Raw genomic sequence first — 27,720 nt, forward strand, 5'->3', positions numbered from 1 at the left:
GAAGTACCATGCACTTTACACATATTTTGTTTGTTCATACAACATGACAAAATACATGTTCTGCAGGGGTTTGTATCATTCCAACAGTTGCAAAACATAATAAACATGTTTTTATGGTATGTACATTAGTTGACTTTAGTAGTCGAATTCGCAAAAAGTATATGTCCATGTTAGTGGGATGAGCAAAAAATATATATGTTTGATCATTTGCAGTAGTCCATCACGATGTCTCCATAGTTCATTTCTTTGGCGAATGAACATCTCCAATACTGAGCAACAAAATAGAACAAAAAAGTAAGTAATTGTCCAAGTTGGCATAGATTATTGTAAACAATATGTCATTATACCTGTCTTTGATTTTCTTTGCCTGTGATCTACTTCTTAAAGCACTGATCGGACTTTTGTCTGTAGGTTCAACTTTTGGGACAACCAAGTTAGAGAATTCTGCTGAGATTCTGGTTGAATTAGCAGACAGTGGTTGGCTCCCCTCATCATGTTTGCTGTGAATACATGTCAAATTTTAAAAATATGGAAATGAGCATTATAAAGTGCATACATGATGTTTTTGTTTAATGAAATAGCAACATTACTTGAAAAGGAAAAATTAACCTGTGAGCTTTTGAAGGTTCATTTTCAACAAATAGTGTTCTTTTTACACCCTTGTTTGTTGCAGCTGATTGGATTTGTTGAGTCTGGGATTCAAGGGTAGTAAAAGGGAGAGGGGTTGTTGCATCAATAACTTGTTTTCCAATGTTCTTAGCAGGTGTACGTGGTACAATTGAACTAAGTTTTGGTTCAACTGATGTTTGTTCCTCAATTATTCCATGAACAACAAAGTCGGTGTTGCCAAACTCATTGTTTTGATTTCCAAAACGGAGCAGGAATTTTTTTGTGCTGTGAACCAATTTTTGGAGCTGTGGTGGCAAGACAGAAGAGTCATCATAGCCTTCTTCTATGACCAAAGAGTGGCAAGAAATACCTAAAATTTTTTCAGCAGTCCTTCCAATCACTAAAAAGTTGAGTTGATTTGTGGCATCATCCACAATAAAATTCATCTTAAACCTAAATAAGAGATGAAGATGTCATGAGATGTGTTTTGCAGTTTAAAAAATTTGTAATAAAAACAAAATTTTGATTGCAAAGAGATGTAAACAACGTAGAAAGAAGAAATTAGGAAATTACCATGGTTCAGGCATTTTTTTGAGCAGCCCATGCTCAAAGCATTGAAAGGTTCCATTTGTATTTCTCACACTTTTGTGGCAATACGGGCACGACTTGTACCACCATCCATTTGTCAGATCGTAATCGACAATTGTTGCTTGACACATGAAACTTGTATTCTGGTATGATATAAAATTTTCAAATACAAATGACATTTTGAGAACAAAATCACAAACATGACATTTGCACCCTATAAAATGCATTTACACACAAAATATAAAGTAGAATACAGATTTTGGTCATGAAATGACATTTGGAAAATGTATATTGAATCACAAAATATAAATTGTTTAATTTTTTGTGTTGAATCTTATAAATGAAGAAACAAACAAACAACATGACACTTTGTATACACAACACAGTATAGACTAAGAAACAATGTGATTTCCAAATTACAACAACCAATCAATTGCAAAGTAGTTGCATAATACAATTGACAAAATATGAGATAATTTAGTGATGGTGGATTGACCTTGTTTAATGTCGGATCAAGAAGAAGCAATTCTGCAATTGTCTTTTGTTCTGAATCAACGATAATAGTACTTTTCCCATACTTTTCAGCAGAAGTTGGTAGAGTTTCAATGGGTGTTTTGAGGTATTCAAACCTGAGTTTCAAATTTTTAGGTCCAAGAATATAGACTATAAAATTAAAAACGAAAATAAATATTAAATAAGATTTGTGCACTCACTTTTGTTCATATTCTGAAAGTAGTGGGATATCAGGATTGAAAATACAAACCGTTGAGCCTGTGGTTCCCAGAACAGGTTTTCCTATAAATACAAAGAAAACAATTATAAATACAAAAGAAAAGCGATAACATTTAGATTTTGTTAAGATATAACCTTTATATTTCTTCACTTTGAGTGAAGTCAAAACAATGAAGACAGGAGGTGAAAGTGATTTTAATGCATCTTCTTGAAAGTTTGTTGCAGTTTCTGCCCACAGGGTAACTGTAACTTGTTCACCTCTACAATTGCAAAATGGAGTCAAAACTATTTATGTAATTTTTATATGGGTATATATGTATAAACATGTAATTATAGTTTAAGAGAAGTATGGTTTACCTAGTATTTTGAAGTTGGAGGTCTCGCTTTTTTTCAAGTCTAATATTTTGCACAGTGATGTTTTCAATTGGTTGTAAAGCCATTAGACAACCAAAAACATCTACATACGATACAGTTATAAGAACCAGCTTATTAAGTTAAAAACTAAGAACAATGATTTTAGAATAGCGACAATCGTCAAAATTAGACGATTTACCTGTGAGGTGTACATCTTTATCAACTCTTTGGTCAAGGTTATCAAATTCAATCAAATTAAACCAATGCATTGGTATCACTTGATTTGGTTTCTCAACAGGGACTATGCTAGTGTTTTTGTTTAACTCAAGCATAGCATCGTGAGGGACAATTTTGCTTGACGTTCTGTTGCGGATAACACGAAATTTATCTATTTCATACACGATCCCAACTTTTAGATGCTCCAAAAAGAATTGGATGTCCCAGGGTTTCATGGTTGCCTGAATTGCATGTCCCTTTTGGATGGGAAAAACAAAATTAGATCGATTAGTTTTTAAATGAGCAAAAAATGCATTAAATCACATATCAAATAATGTATAAAGCATGTTTTGTATGGCTATAGCATAGAGTAACATATGCATAAAAGCAAATCATACAAAGTAACAAAGTTACTATTTTATAGATTTGAAAATTTAAAGATTGACATTTATACAAAAATATGCATAAAATGATGTAGATTTTAAATATTTTCTCATATGCATTAAAGATTGAAATTGTAATACAAAACCAAATGGAATGTGAGTAAATGAGAAGGAAAATTTGAATTAATACTAATTGTATGATAAATGCATTTCGACATATATAAATTTGTACCTATTTAATAATGAAAAAAAAGTGTAAAGATTTAACCTCTTTGTCAACAAAGACACAGTCCAAACTTGCAGGTTGATGATCAGCTCCAATATTTTTTGTCACCCAAATTCTGCATATCCTAACTTGTAGTTTGCTTATTGGGTTGTATGGTAACAAAAGACGAATTGGCATATGCTCCATCAATCTATACAAAGTAAATTTAAAAGCAAATAAAAACTTTAAAATCATACAACACACAGATGAAACAAAGAATACATTAGAATTCAAAAAAATAGGTAAAAAGAGAAAAAGAAAAATGAATGGATAAACACAAACCAACACACCTTCATGTAAACGATTCAAAACATCTTTATAAACAATGTTCTTTGTGTATCCGTAAGGCATATCACAATCATGAGCAATCACAATTTTAAGACCCTTTTTTGAGGTGACCCTAGATAATGCAACGTAGAGCTGTCCATGAGAAAAAAACTGTTTGAGATAGAAATAGCCCAACAATCTTCAAAGATTGTCCTTGACTCTTATTAATTGTCATTGCATAGCAAATTCTGAGAGGAAATTGTCTTCTTCGCAAAGTAAACGGATATTTATTTTGTGATGACTCAGTAATGATTCTTGGAATGTAAACTCTTTCACCAATGTTGCTACCCGTTATGATCTTTGCTTCCACAATTCTATCAGTTAATTGCATCACCACCAATCTTGTGCCATTACACAATCCAGAACTTTGATTTAAATTCCTAAGCAACATTATTGGCATACCGACTTTTAATGCTAGCTTGTGGTGTGGCAAACCAGGTAAGTCAAGTTGGTTCAAAAATTCTAATGGGTATAGTATATCAAGATTTTCAACATTTTCTGTTGAAGAAGACACAGAATCAAAACTAAGATATGTGCGATTTTCACCAGGCACCATAGTTAACATAAAATCATTTATTTCAGTCACTGTGTCGTTTCGCGGTGTAACAATAGCTCTTTCTTTCAAATATGACACATCATGAAAATTTCTTTGAAAATCTGTGTACACTGCTGAAACCATGTTTTCAATGGGATTGTCTTCAAAATCAATGAGAAAGTCTTTTGATATTTCAACCCAAGAATTTTCTTCATCAGTTGACAATATAGAATTAGTGACACTACCGTTTCCAATTTGTAATATCCAATTAGCAAAATCAGCCAACTCTTGTTTTTCCTTTTCATTCAAACCTGTTTTTGAAAGTCTCATGTTTTCTTTGAGAAAAAAAATGGTTAAAGAAGGCCAAAGATAAGAGCTTGTCAACGAAGCTTCAACAATGTCAGCCTTAGTTCCATTTGGGACAATAGGTAAAATTTGTCTAAAATCACCTCCAAAGAGAATTGGCTTTCCTCCAAATGGCAAATCGTCAAAACCTGGTTTTGAACCTTTGAGAACATCACGAAGAGATCTATCTAAAGTTTCAAAACATTGTTTATGATTCATTGGTGCTTCATCCCAAACAATAAGAGCTGCATCACTAATTAATTGTGCTAGATGAGTTCCTTTTTTTATTTCACAAAGTGAACAATCTGTAATGCTAATAGGGATTTTAAATCGAGAGTGTGCAGTTCTTCCTCCAGGAAGCAAAAGGGAGGCAATTCCAGATGAAGCTACTGCCAAAACAATATGGTTTTCTGATCTAATCTTAGCTATGATAGTAGTCCACAAAAAAGTTTTACCAGTCCCACCATGTCCATGAACAAAAAACATACCAGGCTTATTATGATCAACTACCTTTATGACACTATCATAAACTATTTTTTGTTCTCTATTCAATTGTGCAACCAACTGTGAATGTTGCTCTTTCAATGATTCAGTGTCGTAGTTTAACTCCTCTCTTAAACTTCTATTCTTAAGTCTATCTATGACATCTTTGCTTGGAATTGGGAGATGATGCTTAGATAGAGAACTATTTGAAGCAACAAACAACTTTTCTAACTCATACAAAAGAGAATTTTTAAGTTCATCCTCATACTTAGACATATCTTGCAAGCCAAAAGCATTAATCATCTTTATCGAGATGTCATCACACATCATTTTCCAATGTGCCTCAAACAAAGTTGCTGGATCAGCAACATCACAAAACAAAACTAATGTAACAAACAATTGTCGCAATTGATGCGATGATGCGGTAACCATCGCTTCTAACATTGCATTGTTCCACTCCTTGTCATCTCCTAATAGGCCAAGCGAGTTGCACGCAGCCTGAAATGTGGGTTGAAGAACACCTCTAATTGTTCTTAAATCATCAAAACAAAAGCCACCTTTTTGATAATTAAGCAATAATCTCAAATAGTATAATTCACCGGCAGCAGGGTGAACATATGCAACTCTACCTAGAGATTTACCATTTTTCCTTCGAGTCCACTCTTTATTCTCACTATTCCAAACATATTTCGAAGGAAATTCAACATAAGACAACTGGCGTGCATTAGGATCTTGAGTATTCATTTCAAACCATTTTGTTAACATTGTGTTTTGAAGATCAGGTTGGTTAACAACATAGTTTAAACTATCATTGTCTTTAAAGACAACATTTTGGTCAGAGGGTAGATGCACACATAATCTTTGAACAGCTGGTTCTCTAAAATGAATATGAAATTGTAACAATCTCCAAACTGCTTCATAAGGACATAAATATCTGCAATTTAGATAAGCTAGAATCTCATTAAACTCTTGATCTTCAAAAACAGCTCTAGCTCTATCAACACCCTTGGTTATATACTTGAAAAGATATTTAATAAGCATTGATTGGCAACACGATTCAATATTTATATGAGCTTGATACTTTAATAATAATTCACGATTATAAGGGACAACAAATGCATTATTAAGCTTGACTCCATTTTTAACAACAAAACAATTCTCCATTTCCCTACGTTTGTATGTGACAAAACCATCAGATTCAAAAGTAGTTTCATTTGCAAAACGTTTTGGGAATTTCTTGAAACATTTTTTTTCTTTCATGCAAGGAGATTTTTCATTTGCAAGACCGCATGGACCATGAATCATATACTGTGCAACAACATCATACCCATCTTTGTCAAATACTTCGCTAGGAATTTCGGCCGAAATGATTGAATCCACATCAGAAGGAGAATGACATTTATACTCTTTACTGACCCAAACCAAGATGTGACAATGTGGGAGACCTCTTTTTTGGAATTCAACTGTGTAAATAACTGTTCGGAGAAAAATAAGACAAAAATATGAAAACGAAGCGCCTAAGGTTTATGCTCATAAGAGAAAACAAACAAATAATCTTGAGAATTGGGAAAAGTGAATAACTAACCAGATTCAATTTTGCCAAAAGGTTTTCCTGATTTTATATACTTAATCATATGATCAAGTTTTGCTTTGAAAATTCTGGATATGATGTCTGGTCTGCCTTCAGCCTTACAACCAGGTCTTTCACGTAGATCTTCAATAATTTCTGGCCACTTAGCATTGCATGTAAAGGTGATGAATAAGTCAGGATTTCCTAAGTGACGACATATAGCCATGGCATCTTGATAATTATTTATCATATACCTAGCACTGCCAGTAAATGAAGTTGGCAAGATAATCCTCTTACCAATGTCTGAACCACTTGCATTTCCGTTTTTTAACGCCTCATGAATTCCTTTAAGACGCTCAGTTCTCAAAGAACTTTGATTTGTCCTAATGAAATCAAGTCTATCTTCTTCAAGTGTGGCATATGCATCTACTAAATATTGTTGAAACAATCTGCCACCCTTCAACAGGGTGCTATCCTGTCCTGGTCTATCTTGAATTTGGTAACCTAGAAATGCTCTCATAGACACCCCACCAGTCTTGGGTTTTTTTCCCTTAAAAGCAGGATTCCAAGGAAGACCTTTGGTGTATCCATCTTCACCATACGGGAAAAGAATAGGATATTGAAGAGCCATATATTTAGGATGCAACTTTGTTATCCTTTGTAGACCAATGGCCTTGTGTTCAATAATAATATCTCTTTCGGTGTGAAATTGACCGATATCCCCAACAATTAACCCTCCTATGCCGTCGCATGTTGGTTGATTATATTGCGCATCATGGTTGTTCACTGTGCCGTACAAACGCAAGCGCAAAGAACTTGCTGACTGTTGATTAATTCTATCCCTTGCAAGTCTAAATAATTGAACCAACTGATTACACTCATCTAACATTTTAATGAGCCCACCAACAATTTGTTTGTCAAGTTTTGAAGATGCTTCCAAATGAGGAAAACAACTCATACGATTGTTGACTTCATTTTGAGTGTCATAAATGTAGAGTTGGGCAAATTTAGGGCTCTCGCCTTCAAGAGGCAACAAAGAACCCATTAAATGATGCACCTGACCATTAATCTTAAAAACATAAGGACCTTGACCCTTGTTTATTGATGCATCAACTTTAGCCCCCATTGAACTGAATGCCATCATTGAATTATACAATCTAACATTTTTTTTGAAATGTGAATTTTCTTGAGAATTTGTTGGATTTAGTAGATGGTCCAAATAAGCAGGGGCAGGCTTAACAGGTGGTAATTTTACTTTTTGACTCATACAGCATGCAGTGAATTGTGGCCTTCTAGTAGAAGAAGCGTTTGTTTTTAATCGCTCTGTAGACCAAAATAAAGCGCCACAATATTGACATTGAAAATTTCTAGGGCCAAAATCAATATAATATGGAACACCACCTATGAAAAGAAAGAGCGACAAAATCATCCCCAAAGCAGCGAGCAAAAGTTAAGTTTTTAAATAAGCCAAAAAAAATGCAAAGATGAATATATTGTAAGAGCACATACGTTTTCTTTTTTTTTGATAAGCGGCTTGACCAATCACATGTGAGCTTCTAACAGAATGACCAGCTTCAGCATCAGTGACCAATATACCACGCAAAGTGGCATCATTCGCAAGAAAAATAGGGACGGTGATTTCATGTGAAGTGCTAGCAACAGACGAAGATGAGTTGAATTCATCGCTAATAGATGCATTTTGTTTCAAAACAGATGTATATGGTTGAACAGGATTGGTTGTATTGTCATGTGATAGTAAAGAGTTTGAAACATTGTTATATTCTTGATCGTAAGAAGTTGGGACATCTTGCAAAACCACATCATCTGGATAAACATCACCATTAAAGATGCGCAAATTGGCATGCTGAATTTCAGCAACCTTCCCAGGTATTCTGAGTTTCCTAGGCATAACACTACGCAAATACAAAAAAAAAAAAACATACGAATGACTACACCTTACTCACTAATTAAATCGCCACACGTAAAAAATGGTGCATTAAAAACACAAATGCACCCAAAATATAATCACATAAGTAAAAGCCTAGTTAAATTTGACTAACACCAGATATAAAGAGCACTTAATTTTAGTAATCTTGTCAAAGATTGTAAAGGTTTTAGGCACAAAATAGCAAAATCGAAGAAACCACATATAAATTATGTTAAGACCCTAAACATTTCTCCACATCTACCAAAATTAACAATTTTTTAATTCTCTAAAACGAAAACAAAGAAAGTAAATAAGATCAAAGTTTAATTTGAAAACCAATTTATATGTAAAAAGCGAGAAAGCTAACCAGTTTGTAGTTGCAAAAGGAATCACTGGCAAGTGTGAGGAATTAATTGCAAAAACCTGGATAATAGAAAGATAAACAACCAAACAAAACTATAAATGTAAGGACATACACGACACAATGAAATAAACAAAAAGAAAAACAACTCTAGGTAAACAATAGATCAACCAGCGAATAAACATAAACAATATAAAAATAAAGGTAAATTAAAGTTGAAGCAAAACATGAATTATTTCTGAATATTGTGATTATCTTTGTTATATAGTAAATGGAATATGAACATCAATTATATGAAGTCGCAAAATTAGGGAAAAATTGCATTAAGGTAGAAATGATTTTTTTATTTTTTTTTGTTTAAAGGCAGCAATGAAATAATGAGAACTAAAAAAGTGTGTAAAAGAGTAGTAATAGCACTTAATTATTAAACTGATAAGGGAGTTCATTGTTTACATCATTACACTAATACGTCAACCATCCTTACATATACACAATTCAAAAAACTATTTCATTGTTTACATCGTTATACTTATCAGACAACAAAAAAGGTTCACACAACCTTTTTCAAAATTGAAAATCTAGCTGATCCTTACATATTTTTTAAAATCCAGAAAACCACTACAGTGGAGATGAACCAAAGAAGGAGCATCCCAATCTTCTTCGGACGTTTAAACTTGCAAATCCAATTGTACAACCCAAAACAGTTTTTTTGAACATTTTCTTTTGGTGGATTACTACGATTTGTAGGTGAATACATAGTGTGGACGACCAACTTGTTTCGATTGACACCTTTTCCATAAACACGTAAACCCATTCTTGTTTTTTCTATTTTTTGTGCTCTTGATGTGCTGGGTCCTGGAGCAGTCTCTGAATAAAACAATTTTGTCCCTCGAAGCTGTTCTTCTTTTCGAGCTTTTACCAATCTTCTTAAATCTTTTACCAAAACCCCTCCTAGAATTTGTTGTTCTTTTCGATCGATCTCTTTCACCATTTTTTTTTCTCTGAATCAAAAATTAAATATAATGTCAATAAATGTTTTTAAAAAGATAAAATTTTGTAGACTTGAGCAACATTGTTTAAATTCTAAAAAATCTGAAACAACAAAGAAAATACATTAATTATTTTTTTATAAGTAAAGAATACATGAATAGAAATATTTATAAATCTGTTTGAATAACCAATTTGTGTTTGTTATAAGATTATTTATACTCATTTTATTAAGTATGTAAATTACGAAATTTTTTTTTTCTGAATAATTTGTAGTTCGTTGAAGAGACCAGTTATCAATAGCAATTATTGAAGCACTTAAAGAAGGATGAGTCCCTTTCGTTCTCTCATTCATCCCTCCGGTTGTCATGTATGTCAAATTAGGCATCAGGAATAAGGCCAGTTTTTTTAGGTTTTACGATGGTCAAAGCCAAAGTTGAAGAAAAGCAACGTATGCAAAGGCAAAAATATTTATGCAATGACATTTGTTTTTATTACCATGCATGTGAGCTATTATGCACATGAGAAAAAATTCGATTAATAATAGAGTCCATATATAGCATAATTAGAAAAAGAGTTTATGGACTATTGTCCTCCGCCTAGAAGAATTGAGAAATAAAGATACTTCAAAGGGAGGCGAGATGCATACATATTCCTATCACCCAAAATGATAAAACAATTTAATAAAAAAACGACACTAATAATTGTATAAGCCATGCTTACATGGACAACCAAATAAATTAATCGGGGCAAACGCCTTGCTCAAATGTAAGGCACTGACGTCAAATAATTATAATGCACGGTCATATACGGCATTAACATCAAATAATTTTAACGATCGCATGCAATGGGAAATTAACATAGAATCCATTTCATACCGTGCAATAGTCAAGCAAAGTTATGTCAAATTAATTTAATCCTGAGCAGTTGGTAATAATCAATAACAAATCCCAAAGTTAACTGCGCATGCCCACAGTCGAATATCAGTTTTTCTTTACGTATCAGAAAATTCTTTTAAGTCGGTTTAGAATTTGGTTTGGTTTGGTTTAGTTCAACTTGTGAACTTCTAAAATCGAACCAAATGAATAAAATTTGGTTCAATTTATTTCGGTATTTGTTTGTTTTTTTTTTTTTTTTTTTTCTGAACTCACCCCCTAAACTCAATGAGTTAACCTACTGTAACTCTAAGCGAACTCTACGTTCTACGGAAGTCTTTGGGTTTTTAACATTTTGAATATTTATTAGCAAAATATAAAAATGCAAAACGGGTGGATCCATGATCCAAATAGCATGTCTTGCATGCATGAACCGCAGCAGGCAGCAGATGTGTGTGTGTGTGTGTAATGAAATTGATTAGAAAAAATTTGCATTAATGTAAATTTAATTAATTAAAGATAAAAAGGTGGCCAAATAAGTAGTAACAACACTTACTTCTTAAAAGGATAAAAAGTTAATTATTTACATCATTGGATTTATGACCCAACAAAAATGGCCTACATGACCCTTTTTTAAAATTAAAATCCCACCCATCCGTACATATTTAAAAACCAAAAGACCACTACGGTGGCGATGAGCCAAAGGAACATCCCAACCTTCTTCCAACGGTTAAAATTGCAGATCCAATCGAATATCCCAAGAAAGTTTGACAGAACTTCTTAATTCTGCTCATTACTCCGATTTGAAAAAATTCACTTTAGCTTGTAATGTAAATGCATTAAAATTTTGCAAAAGCAATTTTAAGGAGTCTACAGCCAAGCCTAAAAGAAAATTGAAGAAACCGAGGAGTGACAGCCATTAATGAACATGTATTTGACGTTGTTGAATTTAAGTTTTTTGTTGGTGCTGGTTTCTCTACCTATGTGGACAGAATGGGGTCTGCACCTTATTGCGAGAAACTCCCGTGTCATTATCGAATAGGCACGATAATTCGTTGGAGTTTTGAATTGTCATTTTTTAGTCGTTTGCAACTTGTAGCAGCTAATGTGTTCTGGTGTTATATACAAATACTAAGCAACTCTATATATAAATACTAATCAGCGGGTAACACATTTACGGCTCAAGTTTGGTATGGAAACAATTTTTGACATCTAAACTGCCTAATAACATATGTGACCTCTTTTTTTTAATTGTCAAACCAAAGTGGAAGATGCAAAACATACACTACAACATAATACCCTTCTCAAAACAGTCACACATATACATATCTAAAACCAATCGGTAAAAGATAGACAGACAGGGGAAATGAAACACAGATTAATCTACAAAGACTCGTAATTAATCACTTTGTTGTCCAAAAACAAAGACGGAATGAAAAACATTTTGTAGAACAATACAAAAATATTCAATACAACAACACAACAAATGAACGTACAAACAGTAATTGTTTCACAACATTAAAAAGTTAGGGTTAGCAAATGAAACCTGAAATCCCAAGTCAGCAGGACGTTTCCTGCAATCCATAAAAATAAGAGAATAATGAGTTTTCTCGTCTTGAAACAATTGAAATAAAAAAAATTGCATTAAAATTAGGCAGCAGAGAAGTCGATGCACAACCTCATATGCACACACAGAGACACAGATGCATACAATTTAAGAGCATTGGAATTGAAATGGTAGGCCAGACAGAATAATAGACAAAATTTAAACTACAAAACGGAAAAAAATGGACCTTTGAACAGTTAACAGAAAAACACAGGAACTTGAGAAACAAAACTGAGAGCAAATGAATAAATAGAGGGGCAGAAAATCCCCAAATCGATTAAAAAAAAGACAAAAGCATGCTACCTAACCAACCAAACAGTGCAGAAAGATTTGTAAATTAATTATGGCCTCTCAATCACAACATGCAAGCAGATATAAATGCAAGTAATAATAAAATATAAATATTTGAGTACAAAATCAAAATGACAAACCGAACCTGCAAGCAGATATATATGCAAGAAATAATAAAATATTAAGATTTGAGCACAAATTCAAAAGGACAAAGTGACTATGCAAGCAGATATAAATGTAAGAAATAATAAAATATTGAGATTTGAGTACAAAATCAAAAGGGCAAGGTGACTCATCTGATCATGCAAGCAGATATAAATGCAAGAAATAATAAAATATTATTTGAGTCCAAAATCAAAAGCAAGAAGTGACTCATCTGAAGGTACAACAGAGCATAGGCTTATGTAAGAAATAATAAAATATTAAGATTTGAGTACAAAATCAAAAGGGCAAGGTGACTCATCTGATCATGCAAGCAGATATAAATGCAAGAAATAATAAAATATTATTTGAGTCCAAAATCAAAAGCAAGAAGTGACTTATCTGAAGGTACAACAGAGCATAGGCTTCCCCTTTCCTCTTCGTTCTCTTTCCATCGTCATCTCTCTCTCTCTCTCTCTCTCTCTCTCTCTTCGGCTCTCTGTCACAGTCCATCCCCCCGAAACCCTCCTTGAAGGACAGCAAATGAAACTGCAGACAACAGCCATACCTCGCCCTGCTGTCTTCCCCTCGGCATCTCTCTCTCTCTGTCTCTCTCTCTCTCTTTCTCTCTCTGTCTGTCTCTCTGTCTCTCCGTTTTTTCCGCTCTCTGTGAGAGCTTAATTTCTCCACTCTCTGTCACAGTCCATCCCCCCGAAACCCTCCTTGAAGGACAGCAAATGAAACTGCAGACAACAGCCATACCTCTCCCTGCTGTCTTCCCCTTGGCATCTCTCTCTCTCTGCCTCTCTCTCTCTCTTTCTCTCTCTGTCTGTCTCTCTGTGAACTGCGTGAATAAGATACATTTTACCTAAATGAAGAGAGTGATAGATGAGTGAAACAGTTGATACGTACTTATTACATCAATTACTATGACTAAATGACGCATCAATTCCATCATTATGCAATAAAAAAACATAGGGCTAACGAATATGATCAATCATTCTAACATTCTTCTTAGCTTATCCAATCTAAATGACAGAAATGGCTAATTTCGTTGATCAATCATTCTAACATTCTTCCTAGCTTATCAATCATACTTGATAGAGCATGTAATTGCTTTAACGTCTTTATCAAAAAATTCGTTGGTTAGGAAATGCAGAGTGTTGCAATGGAAACATGAAGACCGAATACAGGAGTGTGAATTCAGTGTGCCGTATGCTATATCAATGTTAACATTTCATTTTTACTTAAAATAGCCCCAAAGATTATATAATAATATAGAACTCACCAAACCACCAAACCACTTACCCTAACAAAAAAATGCTGAGAATAAACATGTGTCAATATGTAGCTAAAGGGAGACATAAACTGAAAATCAACAGTGACTAAAAACAAAATCTCATAGACCAACCATACATAAACATGCAGCAAAAAGAAAAAAAAAAGTCGGAAAAACTGACCTTTAATTGTGATTCTAACGAAAACAGCGAGGTTGATTGAACCTACAGATCATGCGCAACCCTCTCCTAAAACCAAAGCAAACGCAAGATAAGCTAAAAATAAATAACTTCATTCAATAAATTCACAAAATTAACTCCAAATCACTAAATTAGCCTCTTGAATTCGGCTAGAGATCTCATCAGGAAGCCCAACATTTTTTTAGAATATCATTAGCATTCTCACCTGTCATTTTCAATGTGAATTTCACACTTGCTTTCGACTCTAGCATTGCCAACCACTTTTGTTCCAAATCTTGTATTCCAGTAACGGGTCCCAACATCTTGCAATTTAATAAAGGAGCATTGTAAGATTGTAGAGATGCATAGAACAGATAAAGCTAATGACAGAGAGCTAAGCTAATTCACCTCTTCCAAAAGTCCATGTCTCCACCGAAGCCTAAACATCCCAACATTGCCCCGATAAGCGTGTTGTCCTGACCTGCAAGATTTATAAAGAAGAAGCAGAGAAATTGATGCATAACCACAGATTAAAAATTGCAGACAGAATAAAAGGAACAAATTGAAAACACTAAAAAGAAACAGCCAACTGACATCAGAAACCTTTACCTGTGCTTCCCTTTTACATGCTGCTATATTGTTTATTTTTCCTTTTCGATTTAGAAATCTGCAATTCTGCTATAGAAAATGAGAGAATTGAATTACATATATTTTAGAATGACATTCCACCCCCTTCTGCCAATATCCTTTTAGAATGACATTCCTACCCATTTGCAAAACAAATTACAAACAAATCATAAGAGTATCTTCATTCAGAAAACCTGACTTCTAAACATGTCAATGTCCAAAATTCTCCCATTTTCAACATGCATTTTTCAAGAAGAGACATACACTGGCACACATACAATGAAAATCATATGAAAAAAAAGAGCCAAGAAATCACATAAAAGTATCAATCTTTGGAATTTTATTTTCCTTTCCCCCATCACAGCCAAAAAATAAAGGGTAAGTCTACAAATATCAATTTTCATGCCACAAATTTGTGATACATTACAATCTAAAATCACACACATACATCATGCATACACATACATCAGAGGAAAGGAAGCAAATATTTTCAACAAACGCGATGTAATTCCTTACCTGAGAAAGGTTTGGGCCGGTGATGTGTACTATCCAAACTTTGCACATCCAGAAAGTGAAAAATATGACCTACCAAGGAAATCAGAGCATGCATGTGTTAGGTTTATCATTTGTCTGTCAAACTGTGCAGTAGAGACCAAAATCAAAGATATTGGTGTGTTTTACCTTTGAATTTTCCAGTTTCCAGACTGATTTGCAGTGGCGGACTGCATACGAAGTTGCAGGCCTCCTTGATTTTCTTTTGCTTAGCAGGAGAAAATGAGGCTCTGGGTTTATTGGGGAGATGATCGAAGCCTATGGAAAACTTATACAACTACAAAATGGAAAATTTAAGAATAACAAACAGTATTAGGCATAAAAACAGACTAAAATGTAGAATCAATCCAGAAACTGGTAATGCCTTATTCAAGGGTTAAAAGGGGAGTTAAACTGATTGAAATACAAATAGACAGTACTCGTGACATGATTAGGGCTAACGAATATGATCAATCATTCTAACATTCTTCCTAGGTTATCCAATCTAGATGACGAAAATGGCTAATTTTGTTGACCAATTAACCGGATTAGCTAACACTTCCTAAAGAGATATTCTTCATGCTTCACATCCCTTAACTGGACCTGTAATAGAATTCTAGCATAGTATCCCAAATGGTTTTGAATTGGATGACGAAAATGTCGAACTTCTAAATAGCTCATCGTATACTTGTGATTTGTGAATGAAGGTTTTGGATTGTTTTGTATTCATGAATAACGATCATATGCTTGATAATTATCATGCTAAGAAATTACCAATCACATATTTAAAATCTAGGCACAAAAGTTTTAGAAAGATAAATAAAAAATCCATATAACTAAATAGGCTTTGAATATGCTATCAGGGCACATGATTATATACCTAAAAATGGCAACGAACCAGCTTCTTCCTCCCACGACCCAACTTTCTGAAATTTCAAAAGAAAATAAATCCATTAGCAATTGAGAGAAATTTGACATATATACAAATCAAAAAGCAGAGGAGCAGAAGGTTCAAATCCTAATTTCAGAAGCATGTTACCTAGGAACATAACTTACTAAGCAGCAAACTCTAAGCAAAGTTAACTTGTTTAGGGTAATAACAGATTATTCATTAAAAGAAATCCTTTTTCGTAGACATGTAACTATAATATTAACAACGATCACAAATACGAATGAAATGTTTACTTTGTTTGAATTAATCCAAAAGACACGATTTTATCATGTCAGACATGCTAATGAAAACCGCTTTTAAAGAAGTCAAAATGAAATGCAATCAACTATAAATCCGTGATCAATGTGAACTGAAAAATGAGTAAACCTAGTGACATGCAGGACAGAGACCTAATACTGTTAAATACACTGCAGAAAGTCCGAAAAAAATCTTGTTGCAGGCACAAATCAGTTAAAGAGTTCAAAGATAAGCGAGCTTGCTTAGAAGAGAATTATCTTTACACCCCGAGTACAAAACAAAAGGAAACCAGAATTGTTTTGCTTCTTCAAGCAGTACATAGAAATGCATTTAAGTTAGACCAAATCCAGATTAAAGCAAGTGTTCCAGCAAAAGGATTCTAAAAGATCACCTCAAACCTGATTTCATCATAAACATTATTAATGTGACTATAGAATGGAGAAATAATAATACATACTATTGCATTGCCAATGGCTGACGTATTTGATATTAACAGATCTTGGTTTCTTTGAACAGATTTGCAGCTTGCTTGTAAGAGTTTTTGTCCAATGACAATACTTTCTGTAATGAGAACTATATAAATCCACAGAAACTAAAATCAAGAAACGACAACATAAACAAAAAAATAAATTCAAAGAGTAAATAGAAGTACAGTTTATAAACTAAACTTTACAAACAAAATGACATTTACAATAAGAAAGAACAAAACAATAAACTCGATCACAATCGAAAGGGGGCAAAGAGTGGCAACCTTGCACAATTCCATATAAGAATACAAACTAAAGGTCATATATCAAACAACTTTGAAATTGAAACATAATATAAAAGTATTTCTTGTACATGCAACCAACAGGCCTCTAGAAAATTAAAGATAAATTGAAAATCAACTGTTCCTATCGAGATGTTCGATCAAATTGAAGAAAATTCACAGCAAAATGGAAATGAAAATATCAACTCACTGAAAGCCCACAAAAAAAAAAACCCAAAAAAACAAAAAAAAGAAAAGAAGAAGAAAACTGACCTTAAAACAAAGAACAATACACAGAACAGAGAGATGCATCCCCAAAATGAGAGAAAATGACAGAAAACGAAATAAATAAAGGAACCCCCACAACTTGACCTAACAGTGCAACAAAATCCGGAAATAATTCACAGCAAAAGGGCTGAAATGATGACAATCTATGCTAACAGTAATGAATCCAATAAAAAATGGAACTTAGCTTTTGAAATCCAGCCACTCATCCGACACGCAAAAGGGAGAATAGAGAGAGAGAGATCGAAGTACCGTTAGTTAAAGAGTGGACGGCGTCGGTTCTCAGAGCACAATAATCCCTGAAGATCTCTTCCGCCGTTGGCGGACTCGAGCCCATCTCCCTGCTCCTCTCCTTCATCTCACCGAAGCTCTCGAGTTACAGAAATGGAGGGCAGTTTGTGTGGTTTTGGTTTTAGGAAGCAGGAGCCGATGCTATTCCAGAGATGGTGTTGTGGCTGCTAGGGTTTGAGTAGGAGCGAGTGAGGAAGAGTGAGAGATGGGAGGAGAGCGCACGCTTCTAACCCAGCAATCCGTGCCAAACCAAACGGACAAAATTACCCTCCCAACCCAGCCCCATCTGCCTGGTATTGTTGTAAATAGCATGAAATCGAGTGGTTCCGTGCTAAACCATACGGACAAAATCACCCTCTGAACTTTTGAGAATTACCCTCCCAATCCAGCCTAATTTGGCTGGCATTTTTGTAAATAGAGTGAAATCGAGTGGCATTTTCTTGACTGTAGCCCAATGAACAGTCAATTGCTCCCTAGTTTTAGAATAGATAATAGGAAAAAAATGGAATTTTAAAAAAAATATGAAACAAATTTTGAAAAATAGTAATAGACTTCGGACAACACCATATCCAACAGAACCCACAATTAGCCAAATTTTGTAAGCTCTAATCTACAATTATTGTTGTGAGGTGTCAAACACTGTAGTTTGTGCAATATCAAGTCACACATGGTGTGTATTTCAAAACTTTCCATCAAAATATAATTTATTAATCTATTCGATTGAGATTTTAAGAGATTTTAATGATTTATATATCCACGAATTTTGATGGAGTTTAACATATTTCTAGAGATTTCATGTAAAATTTTCAATGAATTACCTCAAATTCTCAAGGGCAAAAGGTCAAATTTGTGAATGTTTAAAATATATGATGAAATCTCTTTAATTCCCTCGAATTCCACAACTTTTTAAAGTCATTTAAAATCAATTGAAACTTGGAATGTTATGAACACTTTTAAAATCTTGATTGGATACACTTAAACTTTCTTAAAATCACTTAAAATTTTGGTTGAATATTCCTAGATTTGTAAAAAGAATTAAAATCTCACAAAATTCCAATTGAATTCACCTACATAAATGACGTGATTTAGATATACATGACAAAATGCTTAAATCTCTCTAATTCCCTCAAATTCCACAACTTTTTAAAGTCATTTAAAATCAATTTCTAATTGAAACTTGGAATGTTATGAACACTTTTAAAATCTTGATTGGATACACTTAAACTTTCTTAAAATCACTTAAAATTTTGGTTGAATACTCCTAGATTTGTAAAAAGAATTAAAATCTCTCAAAATTCCAATTGAATTCACCTACATAAATGAAATGATTTAGATATACATGCAATATTTTTATATAAAACAATCAGAGAGTTTATTTTATGTGGTTACTGTTTTAATACAACGACATATTTACACTAAGGAGTGGAAGAAATGAATTGGTGTCGAATTCATAATTCACGAAATTCAAATCTAAGATCTCTCACTATGTGTGAAGTAGGGTACCCCTAAACCGTAGTACTAGGTGACATGTTATACAGTTCTCAAGATCATTAAATTATTCCTTCAAAGTAAATGTTATTCAAATCTTTTGAGTATAGTTACTAGCGTGCATTGTAATCGTGTGGGTCATTTCTTTGTAATACAACAATATTGACAGTTGTAGGATCTGGGCTAAGTGACACAACACAAGTTTAGAGTGTTACAAACGTATGTCCTGGAAGAACAAAGTTTTTTGAAGTGCACTAGAGTTTGTGAGAAAATCCAAAAGGGTAATTGATTAATTCTAAATTGATGAATTACATTGGGAGCCATAGAGCTTAAATAGACTTAATCATACCTTGGGAAGTTCTTAGGAGGTCTTAGGAAATACAAAACATTAATCATATGGAAAGACGAAAGGTATGATTTTTATTCCAAACTTTAAAATGCGGTACGACCTCAGATGGTTGAAATTCATGGGCCACGAATGGAGCTCGGACGCCAAATCTGTAAATTTGGTCTTCAATCCACTCAGCTATTTATTCTACATCACTAAGCTAGCTTGACATATATAATATTTTGATATTAAACTCACTATCCACAAAGTAAAATCTATTACATGTCATAAAAATTCTTAGATGTAATACTAAGCGACAGTTTTTAATACGTGTTTTACTGCTATAACATACATATGTAGTCTCTTCAATCAAAAATTTTCTTCACATAGGTAATTATCAGTTCTTCCTCGGATAAGTGAAAATGGGTAATGATCAAGTGACGAAGTTGGATCATTTAATTTCATAAAGTTGTAGTGGTTTCCTGAATGTACATGCTACTAAAACCACGTATATATTTTATTATTATTTATATTTTAACTTTTTATAAATGATAGTTTATTCATTTAACGAGAATCAAACCTCAAACCTCTCACCTATAAGTGAAGAGGAATACTATTAAATCATAGTACTAACTGAACAAGTTTGGCACAGAAATTTGCTATTTAATTAATCAATTGATCATTGAATTTGTTAAACATTGAAATGACATATTTTGTCACAACTCATATTTGGTGCATGTCTTTGACGCCTAAGAGATGTTCATCGTGTGTTTGATTGAAAATGGCATCACACCCACTATTGGCAGCTGAGGTGAGGTGGTGGGCTACTCAAGCGCGTGAGATAATTAGGAAGTGGAAGGCCACTCGGAATTTCGAAGTTTCATTTGGTACTTGCACGGATAAACAAGCAATCTTCTGTCTGCAAAAGTCATAAAAAAGTTCTTATGGCTTCTTCTTCATGACAAAAGCTCGTAACAGAAGAACATTTCTATGCTTGCAAACATATTAACTCAACGACTCGACTCGAAGATTACGACAACTGAATTAGTGGTGTTATTCACAATTTTTTTATTTTTTACTTTTAACAGTTTTTGTAAGTGGATTATCTTTAATTTATTTGATTCGAGAGTAAAAAATTATGAGGTGTAAATAAAAGATTAAAAAGGCAAGTTATAGTATCACGCTAACTGAATAAAGGACACAAATATTGCGTTTCTTGTGCATTATTGGTGAAATCAATGGGACTAACAATTATACTCAGATGAACATCAATAAATTATATTTGGCAATTAACTACAATAATATATTGTAACATAGGGTCACAAAAATGATTAATTTTTATTATGCGGCTATTATGTCATTGTTGTGTTGTTGATATAAGATTAATACATCATTGTTACTGAAAATGATAATTTCGTCACACCAAATCTCACGCGCTAGTTACCCATTACATTTTCTAATTAGGGCTAGATTGGTATTGATATGCTTTAAAAAAAAATGATTCTGCTGTGCTGTGAGAATAAACAGCCGTAAAAAAAATTGTTGAGTGTTTCGTGAACTTTTTTTTTTTTTTTTTGTAAATGTACTTTTAGCAAAAAAAGAAAAAAAAAGCATCTGAGTGTTTGGTAAACTTTTATATAAATTGTTGTGAATATGTTAAATGACTAAAAAAAATATGGTATTTAATGTGATCTAATAATTGTCAAAGAGAAAAGAGAATAACATAGGACCAATGATTGTAATTTTGTAAAATAAGTGGGGGTATATTTTGTAAAATATGTGGGGTATACTTGTTATATGAAAATTTCATTAAATGAGCACTAATTACTATGTTTTGAAAGAAAAAAAAAATTTCTTAGAAGCAATGAAGCATGGTAGATCCTGCTTCTGCTTTTCTATGCTTTTTTTTTTTATTGTCATTGACAACAAATTTTTTTTGTTTTTTTTTTTTTTAACACCAAACACATTTGATATTCAAGATTTTTTAATAAACATTTTTTTTTTTTTTTAAAGAACCACAATCCCAAACCAACCTTTAATCTTGACTAATTTTGTGGAATGTTGGTAAATTGTGATTACATATGTCCAAAAACGACAGTCGTACGATTTAGCATTTTCAAGTCCAAACATTTTGAGCTAAGGTATTCAAGATTCAATATCCAAGGATTTAACTTTGAGCTTCTGTGTTGAATATCTGTTTGCAATTCACAATTATTTCAAGATGGATAATGTTAGGAAGGCCAAAATTTTAAACTAAATGATTTGTCACCAATAAGAAATAACCATACTCATTAACACTTAAGTAATAATCCAATCATCAATATCCACATCATTTGGTTTACAAAATTGGTTTAGAAATTTATTCTCCCTAACATTACCCTTTCAAAAATGTATTCAACTGTAGATTTCGATGTAGAAACATGACTACTCATAAGTTAGTCTAAATTTTTATTATTATTATAGTTGAAAAATGGGCTTTTAGATTTTAGAGTTTAAATAAAATTCTTTTTAGATTTTAATTTGAATGGTTTTCTAAAAGGTTATTTAGGCGCCACTTAGTACTATTGTCTAGCGGTATTCTTCTTCACTTGTAAGTGAGATGTCTTAGGTTCGATTCTCGCCAAAAGTGAATTTGAACCACATTATTGCTAGCCCATTATGAAACTTAACTCACCCCATTCCTCTTAGTGTATATAATATCGTTTGTTCAATAAAAAAAAAAAAGTTATTTAGGCAAAGGTCAATGGAAACTTTACTAATTAACCATATATCTATGGCCATTTTTTATTTCTTAAACATAATCAATGAAATATTTATAATAATTATGAATAAGTCAATGATGCATGCCACATATGTTTATGCTAGTTAGAAAATAATTATATACCCTTGTCTCCTATTCCTTTCCTTATCTAGTCACCTATATTCAAAAGTTTAATTTTTTTTATTAATTGGTCTTGAGCTCCTATTTGGTTTTGGAACATGATTAATTAAATAGTTAATTCAACTTCTTCAATAATCATGGATGGTGCAAGTTTTTTATATACTGATAGGCCCATTAGTGGTTGGTTTGAAGAAAAATACTTTTTTTTTTCATTTTGTTTTGGATGAACTGATGTAGAACATGGTTGTTGCAGGTTAAAAACTAGATTATTTTTTAGATTAAGAAATGTTTGAGGATGTTTATGCTTCAAACAAAACCGACCAAAGGAATAATTAAGTTCAAATGTAAACAATTAGGGAATGACAACATAAATTACAGTTCATCAGAGCTTCCTGACCTTATGATATGCTGGCCACTGTTGTCAAATTAATTTAGCATTTGAAGAGATGTTCAAACCATTTCACACACATTAGCTAGAAAAACCTACTGCTGGCAGTTGAATTTCTGGCCATTGACATATCTTTCCATTGACGCGTTTTCTCCCTCTCTCATAGTTTCTCTCTCTAAAATCCCAAATTGAAACCTCTTCTCCAGCTTCAACTTTCAGCCGCCGCCCCTTGCTCTTGCTTGAGGTAGGCAGCAACTCACTACTTCCTCATTTTTTCCGGTCTCCTTCTTCCCTCCTCCTCCCCTCCTTCTCTCATTCCCTCCTTTGCCCTTTTCTTCTTTTCCTCCCCCCTCACTTCCTCTGCTCCATCCCCCTTCCTACATCTATCTCTTCCTCTCCTTTTTCCAGTTTCTTTCTTTTGTTTTATTCCCTATTCTCTCTGAGTTTATCTTAGTTTTCCCTGAGCTTACTATCCCCTGAGCTTGTCTCAGATCTAGGCTTCTTGCTCTTTATCCGGCATCTTTTGGCTACTTTTACTGCTTTCTGTCTTTTAACTTGTTGTCCTCCCTCCTCCTTAGTTGTGATGCTACATCCCAGCACCCCACCATGTATTCGGATAGGCGGGTTCCAATCAAGAATAGGATACCAAATCCACTTCCTTCCAATCAACTAGGCTTCTTGCTCTTTATCCGGCATCTTTTGGCTACTTTTACTGCTTTCTGTCTTTTAACTTGTTGTCCTCCCTCCTCCTTAGTTGTGATGCTACATCCCAGCACCCCACCATGTATTCGGATAGGCGGGTTCCAATCAAGAATAGGATACCAAATCCACTTCCTTCCTTCACTCCCCACCCCCCCCCCCCCCAAATGTCATACATATGTTGTATCCTCATCAAGGCTAAGTGTTGGATATTTTACATACTCCCCTTAGCCTCACCCTCTACCCGTATGATACTTTGTTTCTATATATTTGCAGGGGCTCGTGAAGGAGAATTAGATATGGTCTCTACTTTCTCGGTTTGGAGTTTGGCTTCCTCCGAGGACGTGACAGCGGTGGCGATGTGGGCTTTGCTGCTGGAGTCTAGGGTTTTTTATTGTCAAATTCGAATTGGTTGAGGGATGATTGCTCACTGTTAGCGTGTAGGAATCCTGGTGTTCCTCAAGGGTAATTTTATCCTTTTAACCCAAAAATCCACTTGTCGCCTTGTGATTATTTTTGGCTCCACACTAGCGATATTGATATATCACAGAAACGAAAAGATAATCTAATGTAATGATACATTATTAACTGCTTGAGTTACAATTATTATTATTTTTTTCTTCAGATTTTTTAATTTTTTTTGTTGAACAAATTTGGATCATAGGCTAGAAATCTTGTTGAAATCGGACGGCTAAGAGTTGAGTGTGCCTGCAACCCGAGCCTTAGCGTAGCAGGGTTGGTCGACCACTTGCGCTCACTCGCACGTGAATCCAAAGTGGCATCGCAAAAAAAAAGAAAAGAATATAGTAATGTGGGTGACATCACTATGACGTCACACTTCCTTAGGCACTGGGTTGAGCGATTTCGGCCAGAGTGAGTAGTTGAGGCTCAACGCAGCATGGTTAGTTGACCACTTACACTGACACGTATGTGAATCCTATGTGTTGGCACAAAAAGTATAGTAACGTGGGTGAAGTCACTGATAGGATTAAAAGCACACCACAAAGTAGCACACAAATATCCTATTGATTTTCCTTATTAACACTAAGATTTGTCAATTGTAGCATATGAAAATAAGGGTCTGTCCCGCAGAAGATTGTTTTATCTAACTACTTAAAATGTCACAAAAACTGGGTTCCTGTCCCTACTGACCAGCCACTGAAAATAATTATTAGACCGACTTACACTTATCTAAAGTCTATGAGATTTTATATGCAAACACTAGACACACAGAGCTACACTCACAGAAACAGATTTTAAGTAGTTCACAAATTAAGAAAAATGAGTTAGGGGAATTTCTATCCACCACCAAATAATCATACAAACATGTTATGTTTCATTCAAATTCCTTTTATTTTCGGATGAAGATGCTCAAGTTGGTTCAATCTTAGAACTCAACCTATTACTCTTTCTTATGTAGTATGTTAAGAAAATGACGTTTTCAACTTAACTTAGTCCCTAACATGCAATATAGAATGTTGTGTTCATAGATTTAACAAGTAGAAATCATTAAGAACGAAAAGAATTTGAGTCATCACAAGGCATCGTAATTACTAGCGTTGTCTTATTTATCCTAGAAATTGGTTCACATGTTAATTGCAATTAACAAGTACTACTCTAGAACATATGTAGGTCTTCATTCGACAAGGGCAGTCATACACATGTTCATAGCATTAGAATCCTAGATATGCTTAGTAAGTATGCATCCTTAGAAAACATATAAAGTATTCATTACTGAGACAAGTAGTGAACCAATTTTCATCCTTTCATAAAAGTAATTCAAACAAAATGTCATAACAAACTTGCAATTATTTCGGGGCTTCAAAACAGCCCCTAACCACTAAAAATTTAGTTACACATAATTCTCAAATTAAACCAAAAGAAAGACATGAGTTTGAAAAGATAAAACTGAAAGAAGAGAATGTCATGATTTCCTCCTTCCTCCTCTATTGCTTCACCAACGCTACTGCCTTGCCTTTTTTCTTCCTTTTTGCTGCAACTTGCAGCCTTTTTTTTTTTTTTTTTTTTTTTTTTCAAAATTATTTCTGTAAAACTCTCCTTTATTCCCTTCCCTAACATTCCTTTAAACCAATTCTTGCTGCATCATTGTCTTCTCCATAACTCCTCCCACTAATAGCAATTTAATGATGACAATAAGTGAGAGAAAATGGTAAAACAATTGTAACTCTTTGGGTAGCCTTTATGCCAATTACTCCCACTTAATCCTCATCTTTAATTCCATTTCCTCTGATATTTAAATAGGTGTCAGCTGGTTTGTTTTTGGTTGCATCAATATTAGCCGCTAGATTTATTGGGTTTATTGCTTTCATTGCAATTACAAACTACTCAGCCTCTTGCGAACCTTTCAGTGTTAAAACGGCCATGACTTCTTCCAGAAAAAAATGATATTAACAATCCGTGAAACGCTCCAAAAAATAGACATCCGTAGCTTTCCAAGCATATAAGGCTCATTCTCTATTTCATTTTGAGTTGTTCGCAACTTGCTTGCAAAGTCAACTGATCTGCACAGGCAGTTTTGACGAATTTGTTACTTAAAATTCTGCTTGTGCTATTTTTCTTTTCTTTGCTTAACAAATACTAAAAAACACAAAAACAAAGTAAATAGTTCAAAAATATAAGGAACTAACTAAGAAAATACAAGTGAATTTCATGTAAAATATATATAAACATACGCTTATCAGTCACCATGACATCACACTCCCTCAGGCGCTGGGTTGAGCGATTTTGGCCTAAGTGAGTGGTCGGGCCTCTCTCTTTTTTCTATAGCCCAACTTGTTTGGGCGGGGTTGGAGCACTTTTTGCTGGTTTTGGTGGATTGAATCACCAATCCCCCTTGCAATTAAGAGGGGTGGACTTGCTTTAATAGTAGTGCAACATTGTAAGCTTAAGTTTGAAGTCGTACACAATTAATATATGTGCCTAATTAGAATACATGGTAATTCTATCTTGCACATTGTTTTTTTATGAGTGAATGATTGATATTGACCATTTTTGTGTTCTAATGCGCATGAGAGCATCACTCTTAGAGTTGAATAGCATCAGAGGATTTCTGGTGGCGTTTAAAATGAGGACGTGATGCTTTAAGAGATAGTGAAGTCTGAATGGCAATCATGAGAAATCTCTAACATCTAATTGCGACTTTGCCCAAATTGGACCATCTCCAAAGAAAATGTCAAATTATAGGAGTCAAATTCAATTGATGGTTGATGTGACAATCTGAGGTCTTATGTCCAATTTTGTACTTCTCCAACCAAATTGTCAAATATTATTTTATTATTTAAATAAAGCTTTAAATAGTTGTAATTATTAAAAAAATGTTGAAACAAAATTTTTTATTGGTTGAAATGTAGTAGAATAAGGGATCTACTATTAAAATGAATTAAAAAGAAATTTAACTTTGATGTCAAATTTGACTTCAAATCACAAAGTTTTCAAATCCAGTCAGCAAATAACACTTCGATTGGAGAGACTTTTGATGTCAAATATGCACAATAGCAGTCCACCTAAGATTTTAACATTTCATTTAAAGATGCTCTTAGATGGTCGATTGAGTCTAGCATTTCTATACATTTAAACGCAAACTAAAAAAACGATGCGCGTACAATAAGTATCGATTCAATTCCGAATCAAAGGAAACTTGTTTGATATGTACATTGAATAACTAAGCAAGCAAATACTTTTGATGAAGCAAAAAAAAGTTTGTTTTCTTATTAATTCGAAAGTATTTGCTTGGTGTTACAGTAATAAATAAACAAATATGTTACGTAACAAAGAAAAACGCTCTCCAGTATGATTCTCGAGGTCTTAAGTGTTTTCGAAGTTTCTCTTTAATTCAATCTTTTTTTTTTCTTCTTCTTCTTCTTCTTCTTCAAAAAAAAAAAAAGTAATAAACAAACAAATATATTAACACTACGTTTGTACGAAGAAATTTAAGATTACTAAGGAATTTTAAAATTAACAGAAATTGAAATGACGAGATTTTATTTTCTAGAATTTGTGAATTTTCTTGTTTGGTTAACCTAAAAGAACAATAGAATTGAATACGGAATTTGTTATTTTTAATCTCTCAATCATAGAAATTGGAAAATGACATCTATTTACATGAAATTTAAACTTGGAAATTGGAGGTTCCAAATTCTAAGTTTTTTTTCCACGCGGAAATTCTAAATTTCTATGCTTATAAATCAAACCA

General features: G+C 33.5%; 3 protein-coding genes across 3 annotated transcripts; all 3 read right to left on the minus strand.

Moving 5' to 3' along the window:
- Positions 1-203: 203 nt before the first annotated feature.
- On the minus strand, positions 204-3,294 carry LOC148695787 (replication protein A 70 kDa DNA-binding subunit B-like). Its single transcript, XM_088697398.1, has 10 exons — positions 3,151-3,294; positions 2,483-2,756; positions 2,287-2,386; positions 2,065-2,189; positions 1,911-1,992; positions 1,694-1,826; positions 1,183-1,340; positions 610-1,062; positions 368-500; positions 204-269 (listed from the first exon to the last, which is right to left on the minus strand). The coding sequence occupies exons 1-10, from the start codon at positions 3,292-3,294 to the stop codon at positions 204-206; spliced, it is 1,668 nt and encodes a 555-aa protein (XP_088553524.1).
- Positions 3,295-6,417: 3,123 nt separating this feature from the next.
- On the minus strand, positions 6,418-7,548 carry LOC148695788 (uncharacterized). Its single transcript, XM_088697399.1, has one exon. The coding sequence runs from the start codon at positions 7,546-7,548 to the stop codon at positions 6,418-6,420; it is 1,131 nt and encodes a 376-aa protein (XP_088553525.1).
- A 4,310-nt stretch (positions 7,549-11,858) lies between these two features.
- Positions 11,859-17,929, minus strand: LOC148695789 (uncharacterized). The gene is made up of 10 exons (XM_088696318.1): positions 17,685-17,929; positions 16,857-16,972; positions 16,091-16,136; positions 15,361-15,489; positions 15,196-15,264; positions 14,662-14,730; positions 14,461-14,533; positions 14,279-14,375; positions 14,056-14,121; positions 11,859-13,439 (listed from the first exon to the last, which is right to left on the minus strand). Exons 1-6 carry the CDS (start codon positions 17,788-17,790, stop codon positions 14,675-14,677), a joined length of 522 nt encoding a protein of 173 aa, XP_088552444.1. The 5' UTR covers positions 17,791-17,929; the 3' UTR covers positions 11,859-13,439; positions 14,056-14,121; positions 14,279-14,375; positions 14,461-14,533; positions 14,662-14,674.
- Positions 17,930-27,720: the final 9,791 nt, after the last annotated feature.

The sequence above is a fragment of the Pyrus communis genome, chromosome 7 (genome assembly GCF_041283825.1).
Source record: "Pyrus communis isolate YQ-2024b chromosome 7, ASM4128382v1, whole genome shotgun sequence".
NCBI lineage: Eukaryota > Viridiplantae > Streptophyta > Magnoliopsida > Rosales > Rosaceae > Pyrus > Pyrus communis.